The 22,885-nt window shown below is 41.6% G+C and overlaps 1 protein-coding gene across 1 annotated transcript in view; it reads right to left on the bottom strand.

The window, feature by feature from the left end:
- Positions 1-444: 444 nt before the first annotated feature.
- The window catches only part of LOC104580051 (uncharacterized), a 36,872-nt gene continuing 14,431 nt past the window's right edge, over positions 445-22,885 (bottom strand). The window contains exons 2-12 of the mRNA XM_088527436.1: positions 22,652-22,728; positions 18,821-18,992; positions 14,337-14,466; positions 11,623-11,781; positions 10,310-10,375; positions 8,645-8,854; positions 8,112-8,214; positions 5,282-6,859; positions 4,395-4,546; positions 3,874-3,970; positions 445-1,118 (exon numbers count right to left, since the gene is read on the bottom strand). Coding sequence (XP_088383562.1) covers positions 934-1,118; positions 3,874-3,970; positions 4,395-4,546; positions 5,282-6,859; positions 8,112-8,214; positions 8,645-8,854; positions 10,310-10,375; positions 11,623-11,781; positions 14,337-14,466; positions 18,821-18,992; positions 22,652-22,728 — 2,929 coding nt within the window. The 3' untranslated portion in view covers positions 445-933. The remainder of the gene's footprint in view (positions 1,119-3,873; positions 3,971-4,394; positions 4,547-5,281; positions 6,860-8,111; positions 8,215-8,644; positions 8,855-10,309; positions 10,376-11,622; positions 11,782-14,336; positions 14,467-18,820; positions 18,993-22,651; positions 22,729-22,885) is intronic.

The following is a 22,885-nucleotide window of genomic DNA, read 5'->3' as shown; positions in this document are numbered from 1 at the left end:
CATAGCCATATGAACATCGACAGCAGTGGTGTTTGCTGCAAAGATGTCACCTTCTGGACTGTAATTACTGCCATTCTCCAACACACTCTTCAGGAGTGACAACTGACTGAAGAATTTCACACACAGAAAAAAACCCTTCTTGTCATAATTAAAGGACTTTTTTTTTTTTATACATATACATATATGTATATGTATATGTATATATATATATATAAGGCCCAATCTGTAATTATCCCAGCTTTCTAAAAGTGCAGCCAAGAACAGAGGGTGCTCTTGAAAGAAGTGGTTTTCTAGTGTATGCAAGAGCGCAGGAGGTGCTGGCTCTGGGCTACTCGAACAGCCACCAGAGCACAAGGCCCAAGGGCTAATGCCTTGTTTTGAAACCACCTGAAAAATAGAATCACTCCACCTCACACTACTGTTTGTATCCTATAGCTATCATAAAATAGATGCATTAACAATGAGAAGCAAGGTCAGATTGCCTGTCTCAGAGCATCAGATAGAGAAGTGTTATGACATCAGTGCCCATGGGTCATGATGTGTCAGTGCGGAGCAGTACATCTATTTTATAAGCACACATTAATTTCCCATCCAAAGCCAAATTTCATAAAATACTGTATGGTTAGTAGAAACTTTATAAATATATTTTGAAAGGGAAACATTAAAAAGCCTGAAGCATATCTTCTTAGTGCATAAATGTCTTTTAGTCAACCATGTAAGTACATAACAAACTGATCAAGTGTTCCTAGTATTTGGTAGTAGGAAATACTCAGCTCCTTGCTACTTCAGATTAAGCCCTCAATGGTATTTCTTCATTGTTTACATATAACAGTATGGACAGAAATTCTAAGGCTCTTATTTCTCAAAAATAGTCACAGTAAAGAAGTGATTAAAGGGACTTAATGCAGCTATTGGCAATATAAAGCAGGATGCTCAGGTCATTTGCTGTTGTACAATCTGGGGCATTTCACTCCATGCTTTGGCTTTCTTCTTGGCCAGGGATAGCCATGGTGGTTCAACAGGGCTGCATGATGTCATTGGCAGGTTAGAGGAGGGTCGTGTTTCCTTTTCAATAGCAGGAATCACAGAGGCTTCCTGAGCAATAGGTCCAACTTTACCTGCCAACAAGAAGATATCCATCACTCAGCAGAAGGCTAAATGGTCAAAACTCAATTTCTGCCGATTTTTCCTTACTTTCACACAATCATTTCACAATCCAGAATGTCTGTGACTCAATAAAAGTCAAGAGAAATTCCTGATCTGGGTATGGCCAACACAAACTGGTCCAGCTGCAACAATGGCTAGGACTAACTATTGCAATGGAAAAACTGATTCTAAACTGCCAATGAATAATCTGCCCTGAAAGGAATCTTCTCCTGAGGCACAAGAGATAAGTATCTAGTTCTTGACACATAAAGTTCTTCCAAACTCTTCAAATGTGTGGAGATTATAGTCCCAGATATTCTTGCTATTCATATTCTTGGCTTATTCCTTGTTTCTGCTCTCCTTCCTTTCAAGCTCTTAGCTGCCAGGACAGCACACAGTAAGGAGTTCCACAGGGTTATTCTGGTCTGAGTGCAAGAAGATCTAGAAGTGAATCCTGAGCGTGCAGGAAAGAATAAGCTGAGCATTTGCAGGGTAAGGTTCATTGTGGCGTTAAACTGGTATTTGTTTTTCAACAATGAGAAGTCTAAAGCTTTGGTTTTCAGTCGAGCACAAATATTCCTACTCCAGCAACGTTATTAAGTATAGGGTCAAATCAATGTTTTATGTTCTTGGATCTGTAAACCAAGAAGGTCGGATGCTTGTGGGCTTAAATGTTGTTTTTCCTGCAGCCTAACATAAGCCTCTCATCCTCAGAAAGGAAGGAGGAATGCAGGCAATACTGCTAGTTTGGTGTCAAGCAACCATTTACAAAAGGCCTCTTCCATCCATCCTGTTTGGAGGTTTTCAAGCTGGATGTCTTCAGACAGACTGCCTGCAATGCAGCTCTGAACAGAAGCACCTCTCATTTCTTGTTACACAGTTCACAAGTCTGTCAATACTGTGCATGCTATCTCCCTCCACTCCAAACCAGGCAATATTATATCTCCATGTGCAAGTCAGAGCCTGGGAAATACCCAAACATTTTCTCATTCTTCATTAATTGGTGTGAAGTATGTGGCAGACAAGATGAGACTGCTGTGCTCCAGCGCAAGAGGCCATATGGGGACCTTCAGCTGTGTTAAGTTCATGGACTTTGAGCCTGCCTGTATTTAAATTAATGAAAAATGCCCTCAGCTTTGCTAGTCACACCCCTGGGCAAAGCCACAGAAGTTCTTACCTCTGCTCAGGAGGTCTCTGGTGTTTTTTACAATCCTGGTAGTTCTTGCAAGGGGCAAACTACTTAGGACTACTGGAGGAAGTATACTGTCCAGTAAGAAAAGGCTGCAGCTCTTCATACACACTACATTTGTCAGAAATGAACTTATGTCTTATTGAAAATCTGACTTTGGAAGGGGACTTGCACGCTTTGGGAGACTTTCTTCTTTGTAATAACCAAAAGTGAGTCTCAAACTCCTTTGCATGCTTTCAACAGCTTAGGGTAAAACAAAAACCAGGTGGCACATGCAAATTTGAGGGCAGACAGGCTTTGGGACATGCCTCACTGTGCCTAGGGTCAAAAGAGAGAAAGAGAAGATTTAGGCTATGTAATCTCCCCTTAGTTATAACATGGGCTGCTATGCAGCCATAACAAAACACTCACACTCAGTATAGTAATAGGATCTGATTTCTTGAAATTCTCTTCCAGACTTAGAGGAAGGACTCGCTTGTCCTTCCTCTTGCTGCTGAGTGCAGGATGTGTGCATCACACACAAAACCTCAACCATACATTAAGGGAGAAGAAAACGCTGACAGTTCACAGAACCCAAAAACAGGATCTCTCCAGACAGCATCCCTTACTGCCAGGGGCAGACACAAGCGTGGATCAGACGAGCCACTGCTCTAACACAGTGCAGCAGATCTTATTTTCTTAAGGAGCACCTGAAATCAGTAGCTTTCAGCTGGCACAAAATGCTTTCACAGCTGAAGAACTGGCTTATCTGTATGCAGCTGGAGCATGTCTCTGAGGTTTGGCACCACGCTGAGCACGCAGGGGAGGATAAGCTGCAGCCCAGCAGCAGCCCTGGGAGAGGTTTGTGAGTCACGATGTCTGAGTCACACTATTCCCCTGCATCCCTCTGCAGTCACAGAGAAGAGGGACCATCCAATTTCCCTGCTCTCCCGAGGGCGGAACTGACTCTACCTGAATTATTCTTGACGCACGTTGAACTCACCTCTTTTCAAAAACACCCAGCAATGGAAACTGCACACCTTCTACAAGCAATCTGTGTCACACTTCAACACCCTTACTGTTAGAAAGCTTTTCCTAATGTCTAAGCTAAGCCTCCCCTGACGCATTTTTAAGTCCTCACTCTGAAGGAAATTAAGTCTTCTTTTCTAGACTAAACAACTCCACTCCCATCAGCACTTCCTGATGACTGCAGGTCCAGAAGACCTGACCTTTTTTGCTGTTTTCTTCTGGACACTGTCCAACTTCAACTGCTCCCTGGAAAACACTTTTTAGTACTGACCTCTACCAATAGTAAATCATCGTACTGTTTATATGGTCCTTCATGAACTGGCAGTAGAGATAAAAGTTCTTTTTTCGCCTTCCTTGGCAAGCAAGCAAGGCAGTGCATTGTCTTATATGCAAACCATTTTCTGAACAGCCCTTGTATAAAGTGTGCTGATTACCAAAAAAGCAGCAATCTGCCCCCTGCTACGACCACCTTCACCGTTTCCTGGTGAAAACTGCAGCCACTATGTAAAGATGCAAATGAAAGAGAATACCTGCTGCAGCAGACACGCTAGTCTTCATCTGCTGTTTCTTCTCCTGTGAGCTCAAGGTGGGAGGCACGCTCTTCCTCAACACGTTCTCACTCACTGGCTACAAGAGAGGGAAGAGGAGAAATGAACGCAAGTGAGGAACCCACCAGGCACCTGCACTCAAAGTTTGCCCTCAGAGTCCTGGAAGCAGCTTGAAAACCTGACTGTAGGAATGCACCGAAAGCCAGTACGGAATGGCTGGGAACAGCCTGCGGGAGGGAGGCAGAGGGGAAAAAGAAGGCAGCTGTTATAAACACAGGGCTTGCAAAACGTGCAAGCAGATTCTCCCCTCTGTCTTAGAGATGGGGCAAGCAAAGGGCTTGCCCTGGCTGCACAGGTAATCTGTGCAGAGGCAGTGGAGAACCAAACTGCCAGTAAATAGTCTCTAGGGCAGTGCACTGGATGCTGCCTTTAAGTCACCAGTGCTGGGAAAGCTACTGCAACTCCCTGCAGCCCTCAGGGAGAGGCATTAGTCTATACTCTACCTCCTTGCGATCCGTGTTGGTCAATGCTTTGTCTTCAGCTTTATGTTCTTTGGCAAGAGGGTGGCCCTGGAAACCTTTTTGTTTTAGTTTTGCCATGGAGACCCAAGCTGGTTCAGAGGAAGCAGTTTCCAAATGTGGAATGGAGACTTTTTCTATTAAAAAAAAAAATTCTTAAGTGAGGAAGGGATTTAGGTCAAGTCAGCCTAAAGCTAGTGTTTTGTGCTTTAAATCCTTCAGCATCTGTAATACCCTTTGAACAGCATGGAGATAAAATTACCTTCTCTGATGATTCTGTCCTTGGCAATAACTGTTTTTCTGTTTATCCTGGAGTTTTTGGCCTGACCATGCTTCCCTTTTAGTCAATGGTAGAACTCCCACTGAGACCATCGCAACCCAGATTTTCCCTTTGAAACAACATCCTTACATTGCAGATTAAATGATTTTGATAGCCATTATTTTTTCATATAGGCAGGAAAACACGCCCTTTCACCTTTTTAGTATTTTAAATCAAGCGATTGAAGAAAAAAAAAAATCACACCTAATACAATTCCTAGTTAAGTTTTAGCTGTCATAATCTGAAAAATTAACTACAAAACAGCAGCAAGTTTTAAAAAACAATGTAAAAACTCTAGCTGATTGTAGAAGCAGGTCATACCAAAAACATTTCAGATGCCCTCAAGCTGTTATTCTCTTGTTATTCTTGCTGGAATACACCCACCATTAAGATAAACCAAGAACTCCCCTAACTGGCCAAATTATTAAACCAATTAAATTACAGTGCTGATGAGCTCAGGGCTGTTCAAGAGAGTTCTTTTGTTTGCTACTCTGCCAAGTGTCCCAGAAGGCCATTAATTTCTATAATGTTTGGACAAAAACAGTGTAAATACCTGAAGGTTTACTACCATTTTCCTTCTTTGCCAATTCTTCAGATTTTGCCTTGGGCGGATTTTTGTCTTCAAGGAGATCTGATTTTTTAACAAATGATTTTGTGCTAACAGGAAGGCCTGGGGATGGCTTCCCAGAGCCAGCTGATTTCTGATCCTCACTGACAGACACCGAAGGAGCAGCGGGAGCAGCTGAGGGGATTAGCTTTGGATTCTCGGCACGACTTTCACTCTGGTACTTCAGTAATGAAGATGTTCTCCGTAGTCTGACACCAAACGGGTTTTCAACACTTTGTGCTTCGTGGTCAGCCCACTCCAAGGAAGAATTTGAATGTCTGTCACTGTCCTTAATATCACGACCACATCTACTGGAATTGTTTTTTGCAGACTCCTGTAGGACAGCATCAAAATGTGTGTGCTCTTTTGTTGTGCCTTCAAACAACTCTGGTCTTATAGGGGAGGTTGGGGAACTTCTGTTGTAAGAATCTTCCTTTGAATTTGAACCCCCGGAGAGAGATCTTTGCCATGCTGGTGCAATGGTAAATCTGACTGGTTTAGCAGCAGCAGTCTTTAGTGGAGTTTTTATATTTTCTTCCAAAGTTGGGCTCTCTCTCACTGTTTTTGTGTGAGAAGCTGTACTGCTTAACTGGTACTCCTTATTGTCATTATTAGAAGAGATACTACTCTTCAAGCCAAACAAACTTGAGGAGGCCAGACATCCAATGGACGGTTTTTCAAAAGTATATGGTGTGCTGGTTTGCTGACTGTCTTCGTTACCCTTTGAAACAGGACAAGGAGTTTCTGCTTTGAAGCATGCATCCACTTTAGCAGGGGTCAGCATGCAATCTGCTTCCAGGACAGATGCAGCAGCATCTCTTTTGGTTTCTGCATTGCCTTTGTATGACCTCATTTCCCTAATTTCACAAGTTTCCTTATCATTTCTTGTTCCTGAACTGTTTTCAGTAATCAAAACAGCCACTGCCACTTCTTCAAAAGCAGTCCCTGAATTGGGCAGAGCAACCTGAGAAATGGTCAGTGCTGGATCTGAGTTGGAGTGGATGGACTCATTTTCACTAGGACCCAGGCAAGCTTCTATTTTGCCAGTAAATGGTGGATCCTCCTTTTCCCAGTCTCTGTCCTTGTGGCTCTCAGATTTTGCTGATGACGTCTGTGCAATATCTGCCAATGTACTTATGTCCTGAGTTTCCGTGCCCTTGCTAAACAAGTCATCTGTTAGTATGTCTGGTAACAAAACAGCTTCTGCTTCCGTGTGTTGAGATTTACAAAGTGCAGACACTTCAGCATTGGTATTTTCCTGATGTAATTTCAATTCACCAGCGGCTTCACCCAAGCAGAACAGCACCTCCGCTCTTTGGGGCTCCTCCATGCTCGCTGGAGAAGCTGCTTTACTCTGACAGCCCGTGCCTGCAGGACATGCTTCCTCTTGCAACAGAGCACAGAAATCTTCTACCACTACCGTGGAATCACGAGAGTCAGGAGCAGCAACACTGGAACTTGTTACAGTTGGTGTCTCCTTAAATCCACTTCTCCTTGCACCATGTACTGCCTGGGTTGATAAGCCTTTATTAAATAGAAGTGTGCATTTTAAGGTTACTCAAGGACCACCCATATTCATAATTCATTCCAGACACTGCACTCATTTAGCATGAGCTACCCCTATTTACCTGCCATTACAAGGCTGCTAAAAGTATATTTAGAAATAGTCTGCCCAGCTGGTGAAACTAATACTTTGTAGTTTGAATATATCTAAGCCTAGGAATGACTGAATGTTGTTGTCTGCTAAACTGGTATTAAAACCATTTTCAGGGTTGCTGAATGTCTGGACAGCTGACATTTGTCCACACACACTAAGTCTGAAGATTTGTGAAGCAGCAGGCTCCTGGGCTACAGGTGATTTGGGCATGCACCTGCTCTGGGGTGTGAACTTACTCTACCTCAAGCATGCAGAGTGTGTACCATAAATCTAACCCTCTCTAGGCACCTGAGACCCAGTGAGGTGTACTGAGGTGAGCCAGATTTCTGGCTGGGAAATTCAGGATAGATATATGACAGCAAACAACAGGGCTGCAAGGCCAGTCTCAGGTCTGTGATATTCAGAATGACATTTCTTGTTTTTTTGATGGAGCCTGGCCTGGAGAGCTGTGTCCTTCAAGACTGAACTCACAGTCCATGTTAAATGCATTGGGAATCACAGATAATACTACACAAATCTTGTACAGATCTTTACACCAACAGATCTCAAAGCCCTTTATGAATGAGCCATAGATGCCCAACTATCAGATAGATGATAACTGTGTGCTCCATTTGTCACTCACTGCTCTGAAACAGCAGCAGTCCTCAGTGCCCATCTGCTTCATATCCAAACAGCAGACACTAATCCCCTGGATTTGAAACGCTTAAAATCTCAAAGCATCACATCCCAAGTCTCCTTGATGTCAAGGTGCAAGGATTCCCATGTATTTATGCATATATATGTACATACATAGCATTACCACATAATACAATGCTAAAGATAAAAGGTTGTATGACATTCTAGAGAAATTTCAGTTCTTCTTATAATATGCAATTATAATTGTTTTACTACTAACAGTTAGCTATTATTCAAAGAATATGAAGAGGAGGTAGCAACAGAAGATATAATAGACACAGGCCAACATGGAGCACATGACATTTTCTTCATCACACTTTAGCAACTAAGATTGGGTTTATGGTATAAAACCAAGAAAGGTACCTAGCTTGATAGGATTTTCATTGTTAACCATGTGTAGAAGAGTTCAAGCAATAAAGCTAGCAATTCATAAATCTGCATTACCTTCCCAATCATTTTTATGTTGGTCACTCTCAAGAAATTCTGTAGAATTTCCCTTCTTTTCTGGAGTTGCAGGAAAACATGCTTCATTTTCCAGCTGGTCCACCTAGTATGGTGCAGTAAGATGTTTTAATTAAAGAATTATGCACAAAGTTTATGTTTTATATGCAGACACATATTTATGAATACACAATATATGCAGACAAAATCCCCATACTGCAATTTACCAACACTGTGGGTAAGGTAACGTGTTGTTCCAATTAAGAACTTAGAAATCATCCATGTTTTAAAATATCAAAGGCAGGCCACTGATGTCTCCCGAATCTCCGAAATATTCTGGGATTAATGTATTTTGAGGGAATAAGCATGTTTTAAAGTGTCATCCTAGTCAGGTGCCTGTACAGAACAGAGCAAGCCAGACACATTATCATCACTTCTGGATCTGTGATTGCCTCCCCACAATTAGCTTTTTCCTTCAGCGCTGCATTTTCATCCACTTCCTTCTGCAGAGTGATTCTCCTCCAGAAAAGACCTACCTGGGTTTGCTGGTTCTTGTTGGCAAAGCCTTTCTGCTTCCGGGGGTTTATGGCAATCCTGTGCCTGGCTGCCGAGGTGTCCAGGCAGCCCATGGGACTGGCAGGGATGGTGAAGTCAACGGGCAGGAAGCTGCGGCCTCGTGAGCCTGGAGCACTGACAGCAGCAGAGGACGAAGGACTAATGGGCCTAGAGGAATCTCCAGAAGTTATCTGTAAAACAAAAACACACCACTATTCATTTGGCTTTTCTTCCCCATGCCTCTGAAGTGGGTTTCCTTTGCTAGCTCATTCCATTTCAGAAGCCTGAAAATGGCTCTATTTTTTATATTAAATTCTCACTTTTAACAGTCATGTCTAATATCACTTCTGCAAAGCTTTCAACTCCATTTGGTGTGTTTAGCTGTATGTTACACAGAAATGGGAAATATCTGGCTCTTCCTCCCTTACAGTAAGACCGTCAGTTTTCCTTCCCAGTTCTTATGTGAAAAGCTATTTGCAATTTATGTGTGAACCACCAGGAGACACTGGTGCAGTTTTTGTAAGTGCCTTTCCATCCTGATAATGAGACACATTGCAGGAATGAGTTATTATAAAGCCACAAAAGTAGGATGGTTATTTTTTCCTCATTAGTTTTATTTCTAAGAAAGTCACTAATGCCACTTTGCTCTTGGAATACCCACTCTTCCAGAAAAATCAAATGATTCTCTCCAACAAGCAGCCCAGAAACGTCTTTTAGGCAGAGTGATGTGGATCTCCCCCTTAGAGCCATGCTGCTCTGGGGAATCAAACAGCTGTGATCTTACACTATTAAAATAAAGAATTTGCAGATTAGATTGTTCAAATAGCAAGAACTATCCCTTGAGTTGAAGCATCTTTATCAGAGTGGTTGCTGCCTTTGCCAGTGATACCTGAGGTCTGGCAAGTCTTTTAGACATTATACCAATGCTGGAGAGGAGGATAACAAATGCAAACCTCACAGATCTGCCTTGAAAACATGAGGTGGACAGAACTCGGTTTATGTCCATGCAGGAGGGATAGTCAAGGTGAAAGGTCCCTTAGGCTCCTCTCCAAAAGTATCACCTCTGTTAACTGTTCCAGCTGGGTCAGGGAAGAGACTGTGTTGGACTTGCAGCAAGACTTGCTGCTGCTGAAGATCTCTCATAATCCAAAATAAACTTCAAATTAACTCAGGCTCTTTGCTTGTGGAATTGGGAAGGGCTGATCCTGCACTTAATTCCAGTGAAGAGCGAAGCAGGGCCTTGTTCAGCAGGCGGTGAGCAGGTTCTGTAAACCTGTAACTACTGTTGGCCATTTGGGTCCTGGGCTGTGGAAGAAGTGAATTGCTTTGCTGTGTTCATGTCCCACTACCTTGCAGGTCTGTGACACCATGTCCAATTTTTGGCTGTGCAACTTTACAAAGTCATACTGCATTACAGGCTATCCTGCTCATACAAAGCACAGATTTCTGTTACTTACTGAAATTTATTCAAAAGTCTACGAGAGGTTCATCCTAAGTAGCCCTGCACCTATTATGCACTGTTCATGAACTGCTTGACAGGATATATTTTACTCAGAATAGGTAAAAAAGCATAGTGTATTGGCTCCATACAGACATCATACATGCTGTCTCAGGAAATTTTATTAGGAGGAAGAATAGCTATTTACCTGTTCATCTTCACTGTCTGTGCCACCTAAACTCAAAGAGCTATGACGCTGAACAAGGTTGGAGGACTGTGGGATAAAATAAGGAAGAGGGTAAGTCAAGGAAAGTAACACACAGCTTTCTCTGGGACTCAATATACTGGGATAATTATGAGAAAAAAAAAACAAGAGGAAAGATGAAGGAAGGATCACTGCAAACTCCCTACCTCAGAGAGTAGGTTTCATCCCTTCATCGGGATCAGACATAGAAAAGGGTAGCTTTATCCTGCTGTGAGATATTGCCACAGCAGTGGCAATCACAAGGAACAAAATCACTATGCTGGATATATACACAACAGGGCAACATACTTCAGTGGGGAATAGAGCCAATGTATTTTTTAAAGTTGAAGCTTGCTTAAGATATTCAAATGTAGAAATGCTTTCATACTTACTCAAGTCCCAAATCATGCACCTGCTGTAAGAAGGCAATTCTTCAGTAAGAACATAACCCATAATCCCTTTTTGAGCGCCAATATACACTTAGGACTGTTACCTTCCTGTTGACTCAGCTAAAATCACCCTAATTCTGGGCTATTTTATCCTAAAAAGAATAACTATTTCAGATATTCTTACAGACCCCACTATTTTTTTTCACTAGCTTTAAAACACAGTAAATCTACTTCTATGGTTGCAGGAAACTGCCAACGTCTCCACGTTGGAGTTGGAAGACACGGGAAGTTTGTCTGTGCAGTGCAGGTACCTCAGCTTGTTCGGGGATTGGAAGCAGTACAGTCACAGTAACACCATATTCACTCCTAAATACTTCTCTGTTTGTGATTTCTGCAATATTATCCTGCCTGCTGAGACTAACCTGACCAAAGGCATTTGAAGCTGTCATAACAACTGATCTTCCTCTTCCTTCTCCTCTCTCCTAATGAGAGAATCCACAACTGCTCCAGTAAAGTCCTACATAAAGAAAACAGCGCCCAGATTTTCTTAGGGCCAATTCCTAGTTCTCCTAATTCTCCTACTCTCTCTTCCTGACTCTCACAGTGACAAGTTCACAGTCTACCCAGGTAATTCATTCTGGTTCTAACTGATCCTCACCAGAGACTTCTTTAAATCCAACATTAGTGGAAACTAACTTTAATGAACCAGGAAATTAGGCTCATTCCTCATAGGTGTGTCTGCATAAAGGAAACTGAGTAAAAATGTCATTAAAGTACATCTTAGTGAGTGCAGTGGTTTTATGATAAGCAAACAAAAAGATCTCCCTCCACTCCAAATAAATTCTCTTCTCTGTGCAGGAGTTCACTGAAGTGATGTGATGCTTTTACCTTGCTTGGTAAATCCGTCAGAACTTCATGAAGGCTTGAAATATCAGGAGGGCTTCTAGGTAATCCATCATCTTCAGAAACTGCACCTGCATCTTCCAGTTTCCTTCCCGTTATAATAAGAGGCGGCGATCCAAGCCTGATATTCTGCTGCAATTGAAGCTGCGGTTGAAAATAAATTTTAAACACTGTCCTTCAATGGCATTACTTCTAGGTGACATTTTGGACACCTTTACCCTTTACTCCAATTAACCACACAGAATCTTGTGTTAAAAAGAAGTATATGAAGGAACAGGCCATCTACAGAAAACAGCCATTTATAATTTTATTTCATTACAATCACCAAGAACCTATCACTGGAGTTGGCTTCTGCATAAAAATAATATAAAACCAATTTTATTCAGGAAGTGACCAAACACAAAAAAAATCACTATTCCAGAAAAAAAAATGAATGTAATTTTAGAGTGAACTCAAAACTTTAAAAAAAATCTTTCAAATTTAAATATTTGTTAAAATAATTACATGTACCAGGGTGTCCAATTTGGCCCACAAAGTACTGTCAGTCAGCAGTTCCCAACCCCAAAATTTATATGGACAGCTCTCCTTCACAAAACCCTTCCAAATGCTGAGAGCTCGTCACTGGTCTCTCCCAAGCAAGTAGCTGTGTCCCATCTCTTAAACAAAGTCAATTTAATTCAGCTCCTGGTCCCTGCTTATTAATTTTCCCAGCATCACAGCCTCGTCCTATCTATAGCAGGAATGACAAAGACAGCCAGGAATGACCGTTTTAAAAGGACTATGGAGATTATTTTCCAAGATTGCATAAAAAAATGCTCTGGCAGGCCCTGATCCTAGAAAAATAAAACAAAGTCTACAACCTCACAAGTAGCCAGATGTTCTTTCCAACTGAAAAAAAAAAACTCACATCTGAGGAAACACCATTGCTAAAACTTTTGGCTTAAGTCTTTCAGCTATGTCAAAACTGGAATATAGACAAGATCTGAAGAGAATTTTGTCCCTCAAACAGCTCATCTGAATATTCTCGAGATAAATGTGCAGACCAGTCTTTTTTTTTTTTCTTTTTCCTTTTTTTCCTTATTCTTTGTTTATTAAACAGGATTTTTAAATTTTAGGACTAATTCTGTGCTGCTCTTCAAGCAGCGCATTCATTTACATCTCTGCAAATTAGATTTCATCAGTTGTCATTCTTTTCCAGACACACTTGCTTTGGAACATAGTTCCTATAGCTCTAATATCTACACAGGGAGCAAGAGAACACAGTCAGCCTTTCATCCTCTAGCTTCCCAATCACAATTTAAGCACCTCTCTTGCCTTCTTACCCACAGCAATATAAGAAATATCAGCAATACAATCTGCAAAAGCAGGGCCAATAACAAACTGCAGAAAGATTGCAATGCATGGTCAAAAACATCCAATATATCTGCACAATTCCTGGAAAAGGAAATGCAGGGAGTAAAATTTGCTTTCCTCTCTTTACATAACTGCCCATCTTTGATTTATTAAATTTATTAAATGCAGACAGCAAAGTGTTCTGGGAGAAATTGCCAAATTTACATCCATCTTCTACTGGTAAAGTTAATTTACACTGCTAAGGAAATAACAGCTTTTATCAGTGATAGACCTTTAATCTGCCAAGAGACAAATTGTCTTTTATGACTATGAAAATAATGCTGGCAGTATTATGCTACCATGCAGGAGGCATGGTTGAAGAGAGGGGGCATGGGACTTGTGACAGTTTGAAAAGAATTTTTTTCCCCAACAAAATCTGTCATGTATAAAAATAATTTCTCCCGCTGCTTCTATTGTTGTGCAAAAAAATACCCTGAACTGAAGCTTAACCTATTTTGCAGTTTTATGGGGGAACAAGTCCCTCTGTGCATCTTCTATTACTCAACATATGATGCAAATGTATTTTGCAATAAGAAGTTCACACTAAGCAAAGAAAGAATTTGAATGGCCCTTGGCTGCCTTATCAACAGTTTGTTCCAGTCTCTGGAAAAACCTTAAACTTTTATCTCAGTGCTCTGAGCTGGGCAGCTATTTGAATGCAATTAATATAACGAACAGCTGATAAAGGAGCTGTCATGGAGGTTTCAGCGTGTGCCTTGGAAGAAGGAAATGACCTAGCAGAATACAGTATCCTCTGCTGGCAGGGATCAGAAAAATAATGATATAAATAAAGCTGTCACTGAGAATGCCCTGATATATCCGTCATCCCACACACTTACACAGGCCATGGTGTTGTCACGTACTATGAAAACATCATGGCCAGAATTCCAGAAAAGGCCAGAAAAGAAATGTTTTAATAAAGAAAAAGAGTGTAAGGAACACGCTGAGGTATAAATAAATGGCCTTCACTCAAAAGCAATATAGTATTGCTATTTACTATAAAGTAAAAAATGAGAATCCCAATGGAAGATGACATACTCATTAAGGAAAGAATCTAGTTGATGGACTCCTGGAGACCATGACAAGCACACTGTGACGGCTAAGATAGGCCAACAGCACCAGGAATACTTGAAGATGTGTCTTCCAAGAGACAGAAGTGATTCAAAAGCAGTAAATCTGGCTTTAGAAAGGTCAGACAACAAAGTCTTAAGGCACACAGCAGAGGAATCAAACAAGGAATATGGGCGGTGTTTTCCAGGAGACAACTAATATAAAGCAACTACACGAAAGAGGGAAGATGTTCTCACCTGTAAGGCTTTCACTCTTCCAGGTATGTTCTCCTGAGATGCTGTGTCACCTGCCACACTTCCTGGTGAAGATTCCAGAATGAAGACACTGTCATGGGACAAGGCTTTGCTTCCCATGTTTCCTTTGGGCCTGCAATGGAAGGAAGAGTGGTCAATGCACTAGGTGCAGTCCTCTAATATCTTCTTGCACGACTTCACTTCAGCACAGGAATCAAAGAGGCTGGGGTCAGATGTGTCTCATTTAACCTCAGATTTCTGCAGGTTATTTGTCTGAGTTAGTCGCTGCCAGCTCCCTTTACACTCAGAAAAGAGAAAGCAGCAGTTTAGAGGATGGCAATCTAACCCAAAAATGGGTTAGATTGGTACATGCCTATTCACAGGCAAGTTAGAGAACCCTGGTTAGATATTCCTGACCTGGTCCTTAGCTCTCTGGGTTGTCAGCCCAGTCCAAAGGGAATAACTTCCTATTATAGCCATTAACTGAGATGTAACCAACTGAGATGGCTTGGGGTTGAACTGTCAAGTTGTGCAGCGCAAGTTCTGCATTGTAGGGCGAGCACTACAGGGAAGACTCAACTCCTTTATTCACAAATTTGTGCCAGCGTAGGCAGGCGCTCTCTGCGCCCTGCTTTGTCCCAAAGACCACAAGGATGGCTTATATTAGGATTTCATGCTAGCAATTAAGTGGAAAACAAAAGGGAATACGTTTTTGTTGTTGGCTGCCAGCTCTGTAACTCACAAGCTACAAGGATTTCTTGGCTCAGCTGCCTTGCAGGCCATGCTTATTTTCTCTAGAGGTTTGGCTCAAGTTAACAAGGAGCGATTAGGAATTAAATTCTGGAGGGGAAAAAAAAAAAAAGCCTAGTAAGTCTAACGTATTTCTGCAAGAAATACAGGTCTGTTATTTAGACAAGGTCTGTTATTTGCCTAGCCTCAGATTCCCTCTTCAATTTGGAAGCAAGCCCTGGAAAACAGTGAACTACCAATAAATAAATAAACCATGTAAAAAAAGCAAACAAACAAGCAAGCAAACACTTTTTCCCCCCTCACATATCTCCCTTTTTTACGCCTTAGGATCTCTTTTATCTGATTGACCAACCCTCCTCTTGCCACAAAAGTGTGGTCATCAGTATATAGCTACCCCAGTGTCACAGTAGGGCAAAATAGTTTTATTCTACGCTTATGTTGCATTTGAGACAATATGAGTTCATTCTATCACAGCACAGGCCAGAGCTCAAGCTCCCTCCCATGACATATAATAGTTAATGACTGTGTTATTTAGTTAATGCCTCTGTTATTTTATAGGGTACTAGTTCTGTGTTATTTAGTTAATGCCTGGGTTACTTTATAGGGTACTAGTTCTACACACTGGAAAACACATGCCTTATTTCATCACTAGAGTGAATGGAGTCATCCCATCTTTTTCTTTTCCTCACTTTTTTTTTTTTTTTAAAGAGTTCTTTCAGCTTGAAAGGCATTCTATATGGAAAAGTCAGCATAGAAGTAATTTTATTGCATTCAGAAAGATAGTGTCACTTAGCTTTTATTTGCTGTAGTGAATATTTATGTTCCCTACTCATTGACATATTTTACTTACTGCATTGAATAATTTTAGCATTAGCATACATTATTTATTTGGGAATTTTCTCATTCCACTTACTTGGAAGTCTTTAGCAAGAAGAGCTGAGGTTTTCTTGTTTCTTTGTACAAGAACTCTTGCTCTCTCTCTCTCCCTGCTTATGTATCAAGTAGATTTGCAAGAGAATTATTGTATTTTCTTTGGCAGTGGCAAAAAGAGAATCAGATTAAGTTTAGAATTAATTGCAGCTTTAGCACAGATGAGCACATATATACACACACATTCATGTGTAATTCCAGGCAGTGCATTTATATTTGTGTTGTAGCTAAAGATGCACTGTTAGCTGAAACCCCAAATATTTTAGCCACTGTGTTTCCATGCTGATTTCCCTATACAAATGCTCAGTTCATCCACGTACAGTAACCCTCAAGCTGTCGTGACTGAGGATATAATGGGATTCGAAACACAGTGACAAATCCCCTCCTAACCTCATCAATGCCAGTGCTCTCTTCCACTTTCTTACTGCTACAACTCCTTCCCTAGTGTTTTATCTTTTTTTCCCCAACTTGAACGCTCTTCCAAAAACAATTTCAAAAGGATAATTTATGTATCAGCCCAGGCGTTTTTCCTGCTGAAAGCTTTTTAGCTGGAATAAGATTTTGACCAAATAAGGCCAAATCCTCCTCTATGACTGTTTCTTTATCCATCTAAATAATACAGAAAATATTCCTATGGCATGTGCTTTAATTTTGTCACCAAGGAGATTTTTCCATTTCTTTTCAAAACTTATACCTCTCTGAAGATAAAAAGGCAATAGCAAATAATGCCTCCTTCCCCTTCACAGTTACCCAGTCCCATTGATTAATGCATCCCCATGATATCCAGGCTTAGAAGAAGAAGCAGCCTTGCCAACCCTCTGCTTCCCTTCACATCTCTTAGACTGTTACAAGAGCATTTGGTAGCATTCAGAATATCAACATTTTGAAAAGATTACATTGTTTTAAAGAAATAGAAAGAAAACCAGTGCTTCTGCCTCAACAACAAACAACAGCATTGTTCTAGGATTGGTTTTGGTATTCAGCGAGCCAAGAATTACAAAGCTCAGTGCTACAAACCTCCACAAGTTATATTTCCACTGGCTTCCAGGATCAGGTCTTCCAAAGGATTAGTTTGTTCAATCTTCCTAGGTATTTACAAAGTATGTTCATGCTATACAGGATCTGGACATGATTGGGTTTTCAAATAGGACAAATATACTTGGAATTTTTTGGATAGCCCATTCAACCCTATCTCTAACTAAAAAACAAGATGGTTTTACTAACTTCCTGGTCTGTGGTCTTGCGAAAGAATTTATAATCACTGGAGGATAGTGCTGAGATAAACAGCAATTGGACTTGAAGTATTTGGTTAAGGGCAAGAGAAAGAGTTCTCTCCCACACTGCCTGTGGAGCAGGCAGCTCATTTTATGCCAGATGCCTCCTACGGGCTCAAGGCTGAGCTCAGTGGGTCCTAAGCTTTCTGGACTGGGTTACTTGAGTCACTCTAATTTCCCACTTGCCCCAAGGGGCTGGTTGTGTGGTCACTCACTCTGCTAGTGTTACGCTAATAAACAAAATAAAAAGACTGTTGTTTCCCTAAACCCAGATCATTTCCATGATGCAGTTATATAAACACAACAGAGACGGTAGTGAAAGGTGGGGCAAGGAGACACAAGCACCCTTGAGAAGGAAACATCTTTCACCTGCTCCACCAGCAGAAACACAGGGTCCAGTCACACTGAATGCCCTATGTGATGATACAACACATTTGGCAGCAATGTGTATGGATGACATACCCACCCAACATGCCCTCCAAGAAACCACTGCGAGCCCTAAGATGTGGCCAGTGCACTGGGGCACTCGGTGAGTTTGCAGCTCCACAACCACCTGAGCTCTCAACTATTCCAACCAGTCACCCACCTCGGCAGCTAACATGAGGGAGCAGGACGGGGCTCAAGACGACTGGAAAGCAGCCAAATTATAAGCTGCAAGATACTGCTCCATGACAGCCTGTTTTCTTGGCTAAGAAATAATATCCACACCCTAGACAGCAGACATGACCATATTAAGAAGGTCATCCCACCTCGGATTCAGGCAGAGAAGTGCAATGGAAATGTTGCTGCTGTAGCTCGATGGGCTAAGGTGACGAGTGAAACAACGTTAGCAACCCAAGGTAATACCTGTTATTACTCTAACTCCTTACTTCAAAACCTGCCTTTTGAAAAAACATCATTCAGGGACCTGAGAACGGCTCTGGACACAGATTGGGATTTGCAAGGCTCTTTTGGCAAATTCTACATACAAGCTGCAAACCCCACTCATACGTGCAGTCCTCCTGAGTGCCTGGTACAAAACTAGAGGCCTTCTGTTGTTATTCATACCTAAATGGCTACACAAGAAAGTTAAATTAAGCAGCAATCTCACCCTGGGAATACACCATAAACACTTTCTTTCCCTCTAACCCAGCCATGACAGAGGGTACTGTTTATGCTGAAAAAACAGCAATTTGACTTCACATGTGCTATGACTGCTCAATCAGTGCTTTCCTGCCAAGTCGCTGCTGGTCAGACCTGCCAGGACAGATTTCAAGCATTAAAACCAATCAAAACAATCTGGGCTATCTGCAGTTTTACAGACTAAGAGGTTGGGTCACCCCTGCCCTTAGCTGCCTTCCCCCTCCTCTCCATGCTGGCTTTTGAAGCACGTAGCAAAGAAAGAGGAAATTCCTGAAATTCCTTCATCAACATTAGGGCTTGTTTTGCACAGACTTGGACAGAGATTGCTCCTAAGAGGCCAACTCATGCTTTCATCCTACTGTAGGGAGAGGTCCGCTTTTATTTATTTATTTTTCTTCCCCAGCAGCTTACCCAGCCTCCTTTGGTGAATGAAGTGCTGTGGAGTCGAGCACGGAGATGCTGACATCGCTGCTGGACTGGCTGGGTTTTAAATTACTCTCACCCCTGGGAGCTGGAGGCTCTTTCCTTTTCTTCTTTGCAAAGAAGTTCTTGAAAGTCTGAAATTTAGATTTTTTCCTTCCTGCTGCATTAAATAAAAAAAAGAAAGAAAGAAAAGAAAATATACGGAAGCTGGAGATGTTACTTAGCTTGGAGAATATTGTCGCTTAAACTCTGGAGGAAGCCTACAGAGAGTCACAGGCTCGAGCAGCCCATTCACTTCCACTCAGCTGCCTTGTTAATAATTCAATGCTGGAGTCCAGTGAAAGGTGAAGCTGCAATTCATAGATTTGCCATCTGCAAAGGAGCACTATCACTAAGCTGACAGTGATGATGCTTGCTTAGGTTCCAGTTTATGGAAATGAAAAGAAGCAAAAAAAGAATACATCTTATATATAGAATCTAACTAAACTGTTCAGTGATCCCGCAAGTCATACTTAATTCTCTTTCAGTAATGTCTTAACGTCTTTAACTTCTCTTATCTGAGCTTAGTTTAGTTCCATTTATGTCTTTACTCAGTGCTATAACGAGTCAACATTTGAAGAATATTCAAGATTTGGCAAAAAGATCCAAACTTCTGTATAAAGTATTTATAAACCCTAAAGCCAAAAGATGTTTCCACATTAAACCATCATCCCAAAATAAAATCAACAACTCCCCCAAGGCCATTGAAGCAAATTGCTCTTAAATTATCACACTCCTTTCCAGGACATGAAACCTTCAAACATAGCAGGCCTAAGAACACAGCGTTAGGCCTATTATTCTGAATTCAGATTTTCCATTGTCCAAAGGAAGAGAATTCCAAAGGAAGAGAATTAAAAATAGAAGAAAAAATAAACCATAAGAAACACAGTTGACTTTTTTCATTTTTAATAACCTAAGATGCCTTAACATTTTTATTAATATATTTCTCAGCACACAAAAGCTCCATCTTATTTATTATTGACTCTTACAGTGAAGGGTCCCTTTGGAGTGGTTGGGGACAAACTATTATACTAAGACCCTTGTGCTTGACTCAAACATTTATGCAGACCACTAACATCACTGCCTATCAGAGCCAAAGTCATTGTTCAATTAAGTTTTTAAGGCAGATGGCGTAATAAATGCCCACAGCTGGAGGATCCTTTCATAAGCAGGGCATTATTTCAACACAATTATTGTCTTCTCCAGCAATGATTTAGTCGGCAATGCTCTGCCTCAACATACGCCCCGTGCGTGTAGGGATCTCTGCCAAAGGGCCTTATCGGGACAGCTGTACCGTGCTCCGGACAGTGGCCACTTTGAGAGATGGACAATGACGCCAAGATCCTCGGGGGCACTGGGCACACGGCGATGCTGCCGCGCCGGGCGGCACGCGCGGAGACACGGCCTTGGGCTTGCTGGGACACGCACAGGGCCCCATGAGCCTCACCCAGCAAGAGCTGATGAGAGAGGAAGGTCACAGAGCAACCAGGAGGCCTCTCAGAGAAAATCAGTACATTGAGAGTCCTGCAGAGAGCCCTTAGAAACACCACCCTAAAGTTCCTGCCACTCACATCAGCAATTAGACAGCATATACAATATTATCCCACCAAACTTGACACAGCTGAACTGGTTTATTTTAGATGAGTAACACAAAAAAATTAAGAAGTCTCTTGAAACAATTCCCCAAAACGATCACCCAGCAACATCTGCTACAATGACTCAAAGAACAAAATGGCAGACTTTGCTCTTCACTTTAAAGACAGTTTAAACGAAAAACAAGGACGTTATTATGTGCTCTGGACAGCCATTGGTGATATGGGCAGCAAAAAAAAGTTGTATTCTAGTGGTAGCATTAGCTATGGGCTTAATCAGATGCTAGTATTTCCAGAAGGAATAGGGGAATATTCATAGGGGAATGTTCACAAAACAAACCAACCAACCCAGAAGTGTCCCAAAGGACACTTAGGAGAAACAGCCATAATCTTAGCACAAAAGATAGCATTTTCAAGGTACTACTCTGAACATTTGTTTAGACCCAAAGCGGTGCTAACGTTAGAACAGAGGCCAGTGCAAGGATGCACAGAGCACCTGCGAGCAAAGCGCAGCTGGCACGGGACAGCACTCGAGCACCGCAGGGCAGCACAGGCCTCCAGCGCGGACACGTGGGCTGCTCGAGGGCCTTCTCCTAGCAGGAATTCCGTGCTGGCGGGCAGGGCATCCCCTCCCGCAGCGCTTGCTCCTCAGCTGCACGCTGCCCAGCTGCGTGCTCTCAGCTGCTTCACACGAATGGAAAACAGGAGGATTCCCTGCAGCTATAAAAGATGGGCAGTTGCCATATTATTATACAAAAAAAGATAAAATCACTACTAGATACTTGGTGTTGCAGCCAGATGGGGACTGTGGGATTGGTTCTGCTCTGTGCGAGTGTTTGGCAGTAGACACGGTTCAGAACCGCAATGTTCATATACGTTTCCTGCTGCAAACAGTTGTGCGCTGGTTTTGCATGCTAAAAGGATGCCATTTTTCACATAAAGGTGCCTGTGTTTCAGTGCACTGTGAAGTAGCCCACCATAGCACAAAATGGTAAAGTGCTCCATGATGTATGAACTACTAATATAAAAGATGATTTTACTAAAGTGGAAAAAAATGCTTAACAAAAAAACAGTCAAAACAAGGAGAGAAAATCATAGCCCAGACAACTATGCCTATTGCCTATTCACCCACTAATGAATAATGATTTATAATACTTGAATGCTTATTGTAAATTTTAAGGCATTAAAATTCAAAGATTAAACTTAAAGGCTACTGCCTTTAAAGAGCAAAGCCTTCCCAAAAATGAAAATGAGTTGCTTATTATTACTAGAAGTGTACAACAGCAGGTACTTGCTTTTTAAAGCTATTTTATTCTCTTTTTTTTTTTTTTAGCTTTTATTTTTATTGTTTGTGTAATGTACACAGAGCAAATTAGCACATGCTTTTTTGCTCACTGCATGATTCCTTCCTATTATGGGATACGAGAAAGATGTTCTCCAGTGCAAAATTGAGACTGTAACAATGACAAAAAAACAACATGACTACTCTAAAGCAAAGGAAACATCTGATTTGGGAGCTCAGTAAACATTATTTAAATGAAATGGTTCATTTAGGCATCTTCTATGCTTTCTGATTTCCTAAGATGCATTCAGGACACATATGCAAGTTTTTTCCTTAAATGTTTTTTCCAATAAAAATAGTCTCGTCACTGGAAAAGGGGATTTGCTTTAATTAAGACAACGCTCTCGCATAGGTAAGACATTTTTCTTTCCTGTCTATTACGGCACTCCCCCATGTCTGCTGCTGTTGGGGCTGACAGTGCACTTGCCTACGCCACTAGATGAAAGAGCAAGTAGAAAAAATAGTTGTCTGTGTTCTGGTTCTCTGTGAACCAGAAAGGGAAGCTGCAGTGGGGATACCGCCAGCCACCTCTCTCAGACAGAAGCTAATGCACCCGGGCTGGCTAACGTGCTCAGCATCCAGCCCTGTAACGTGCATCAGCATCGAAGCAATTAGGTTTTTGGAAATCTGAACCCATAATCAGGAAAGATGATCCTACAACAGCTTTTTGCTCTCCTGCACTCCCTAAAAATTCTTTCCTTAATATTGCCAGCAAACAAAGTCTTTTCATATACTAAGAAAACCAAGGCAACCCTGCAAAACAAGCCACTACAGACGCCCTAATAACCTAGAGGAAATAAACTCTGACTTCCAAATCAGTTATACATTTGAAGAACAACTTCTTACCTGTGCATTCTTCAACTGTCTCCCCTTTTTCAGGTGACTGTATGACATCTGTTGGTGTTGTAGCCATGATATGGTCACTGAAATAGAGAGGAAAGAATCGGTTAACTTTTAGTCCATCTTCCCAGAAGTCTACAGTCCCATCCTGCATAAAGAAAGAACATTGCCGGATCCCTTCGAAAACTGCATTCCCAAATGCTTATCACAAACAGGGTTTGCATACTGACTCTGTGTTTC

This window comes from Tinamus guttatus, unplaced genomic scaffold (assembly GCF_059628265.1).
Source record: "Tinamus guttatus ecotype Peru unplaced genomic scaffold, ASM5962826v1 Tinamus_guttatus_pri_ptg000287l, whole genome shotgun sequence".
In the NCBI taxonomy this organism is placed as follows: domain Eukaryota; kingdom Metazoa; phylum Chordata; class Aves; order Tinamiformes; family Tinamidae; genus Tinamus; species Tinamus guttatus.
This window is presented reverse-complemented; position numbering and strand designations above follow the sequence as displayed.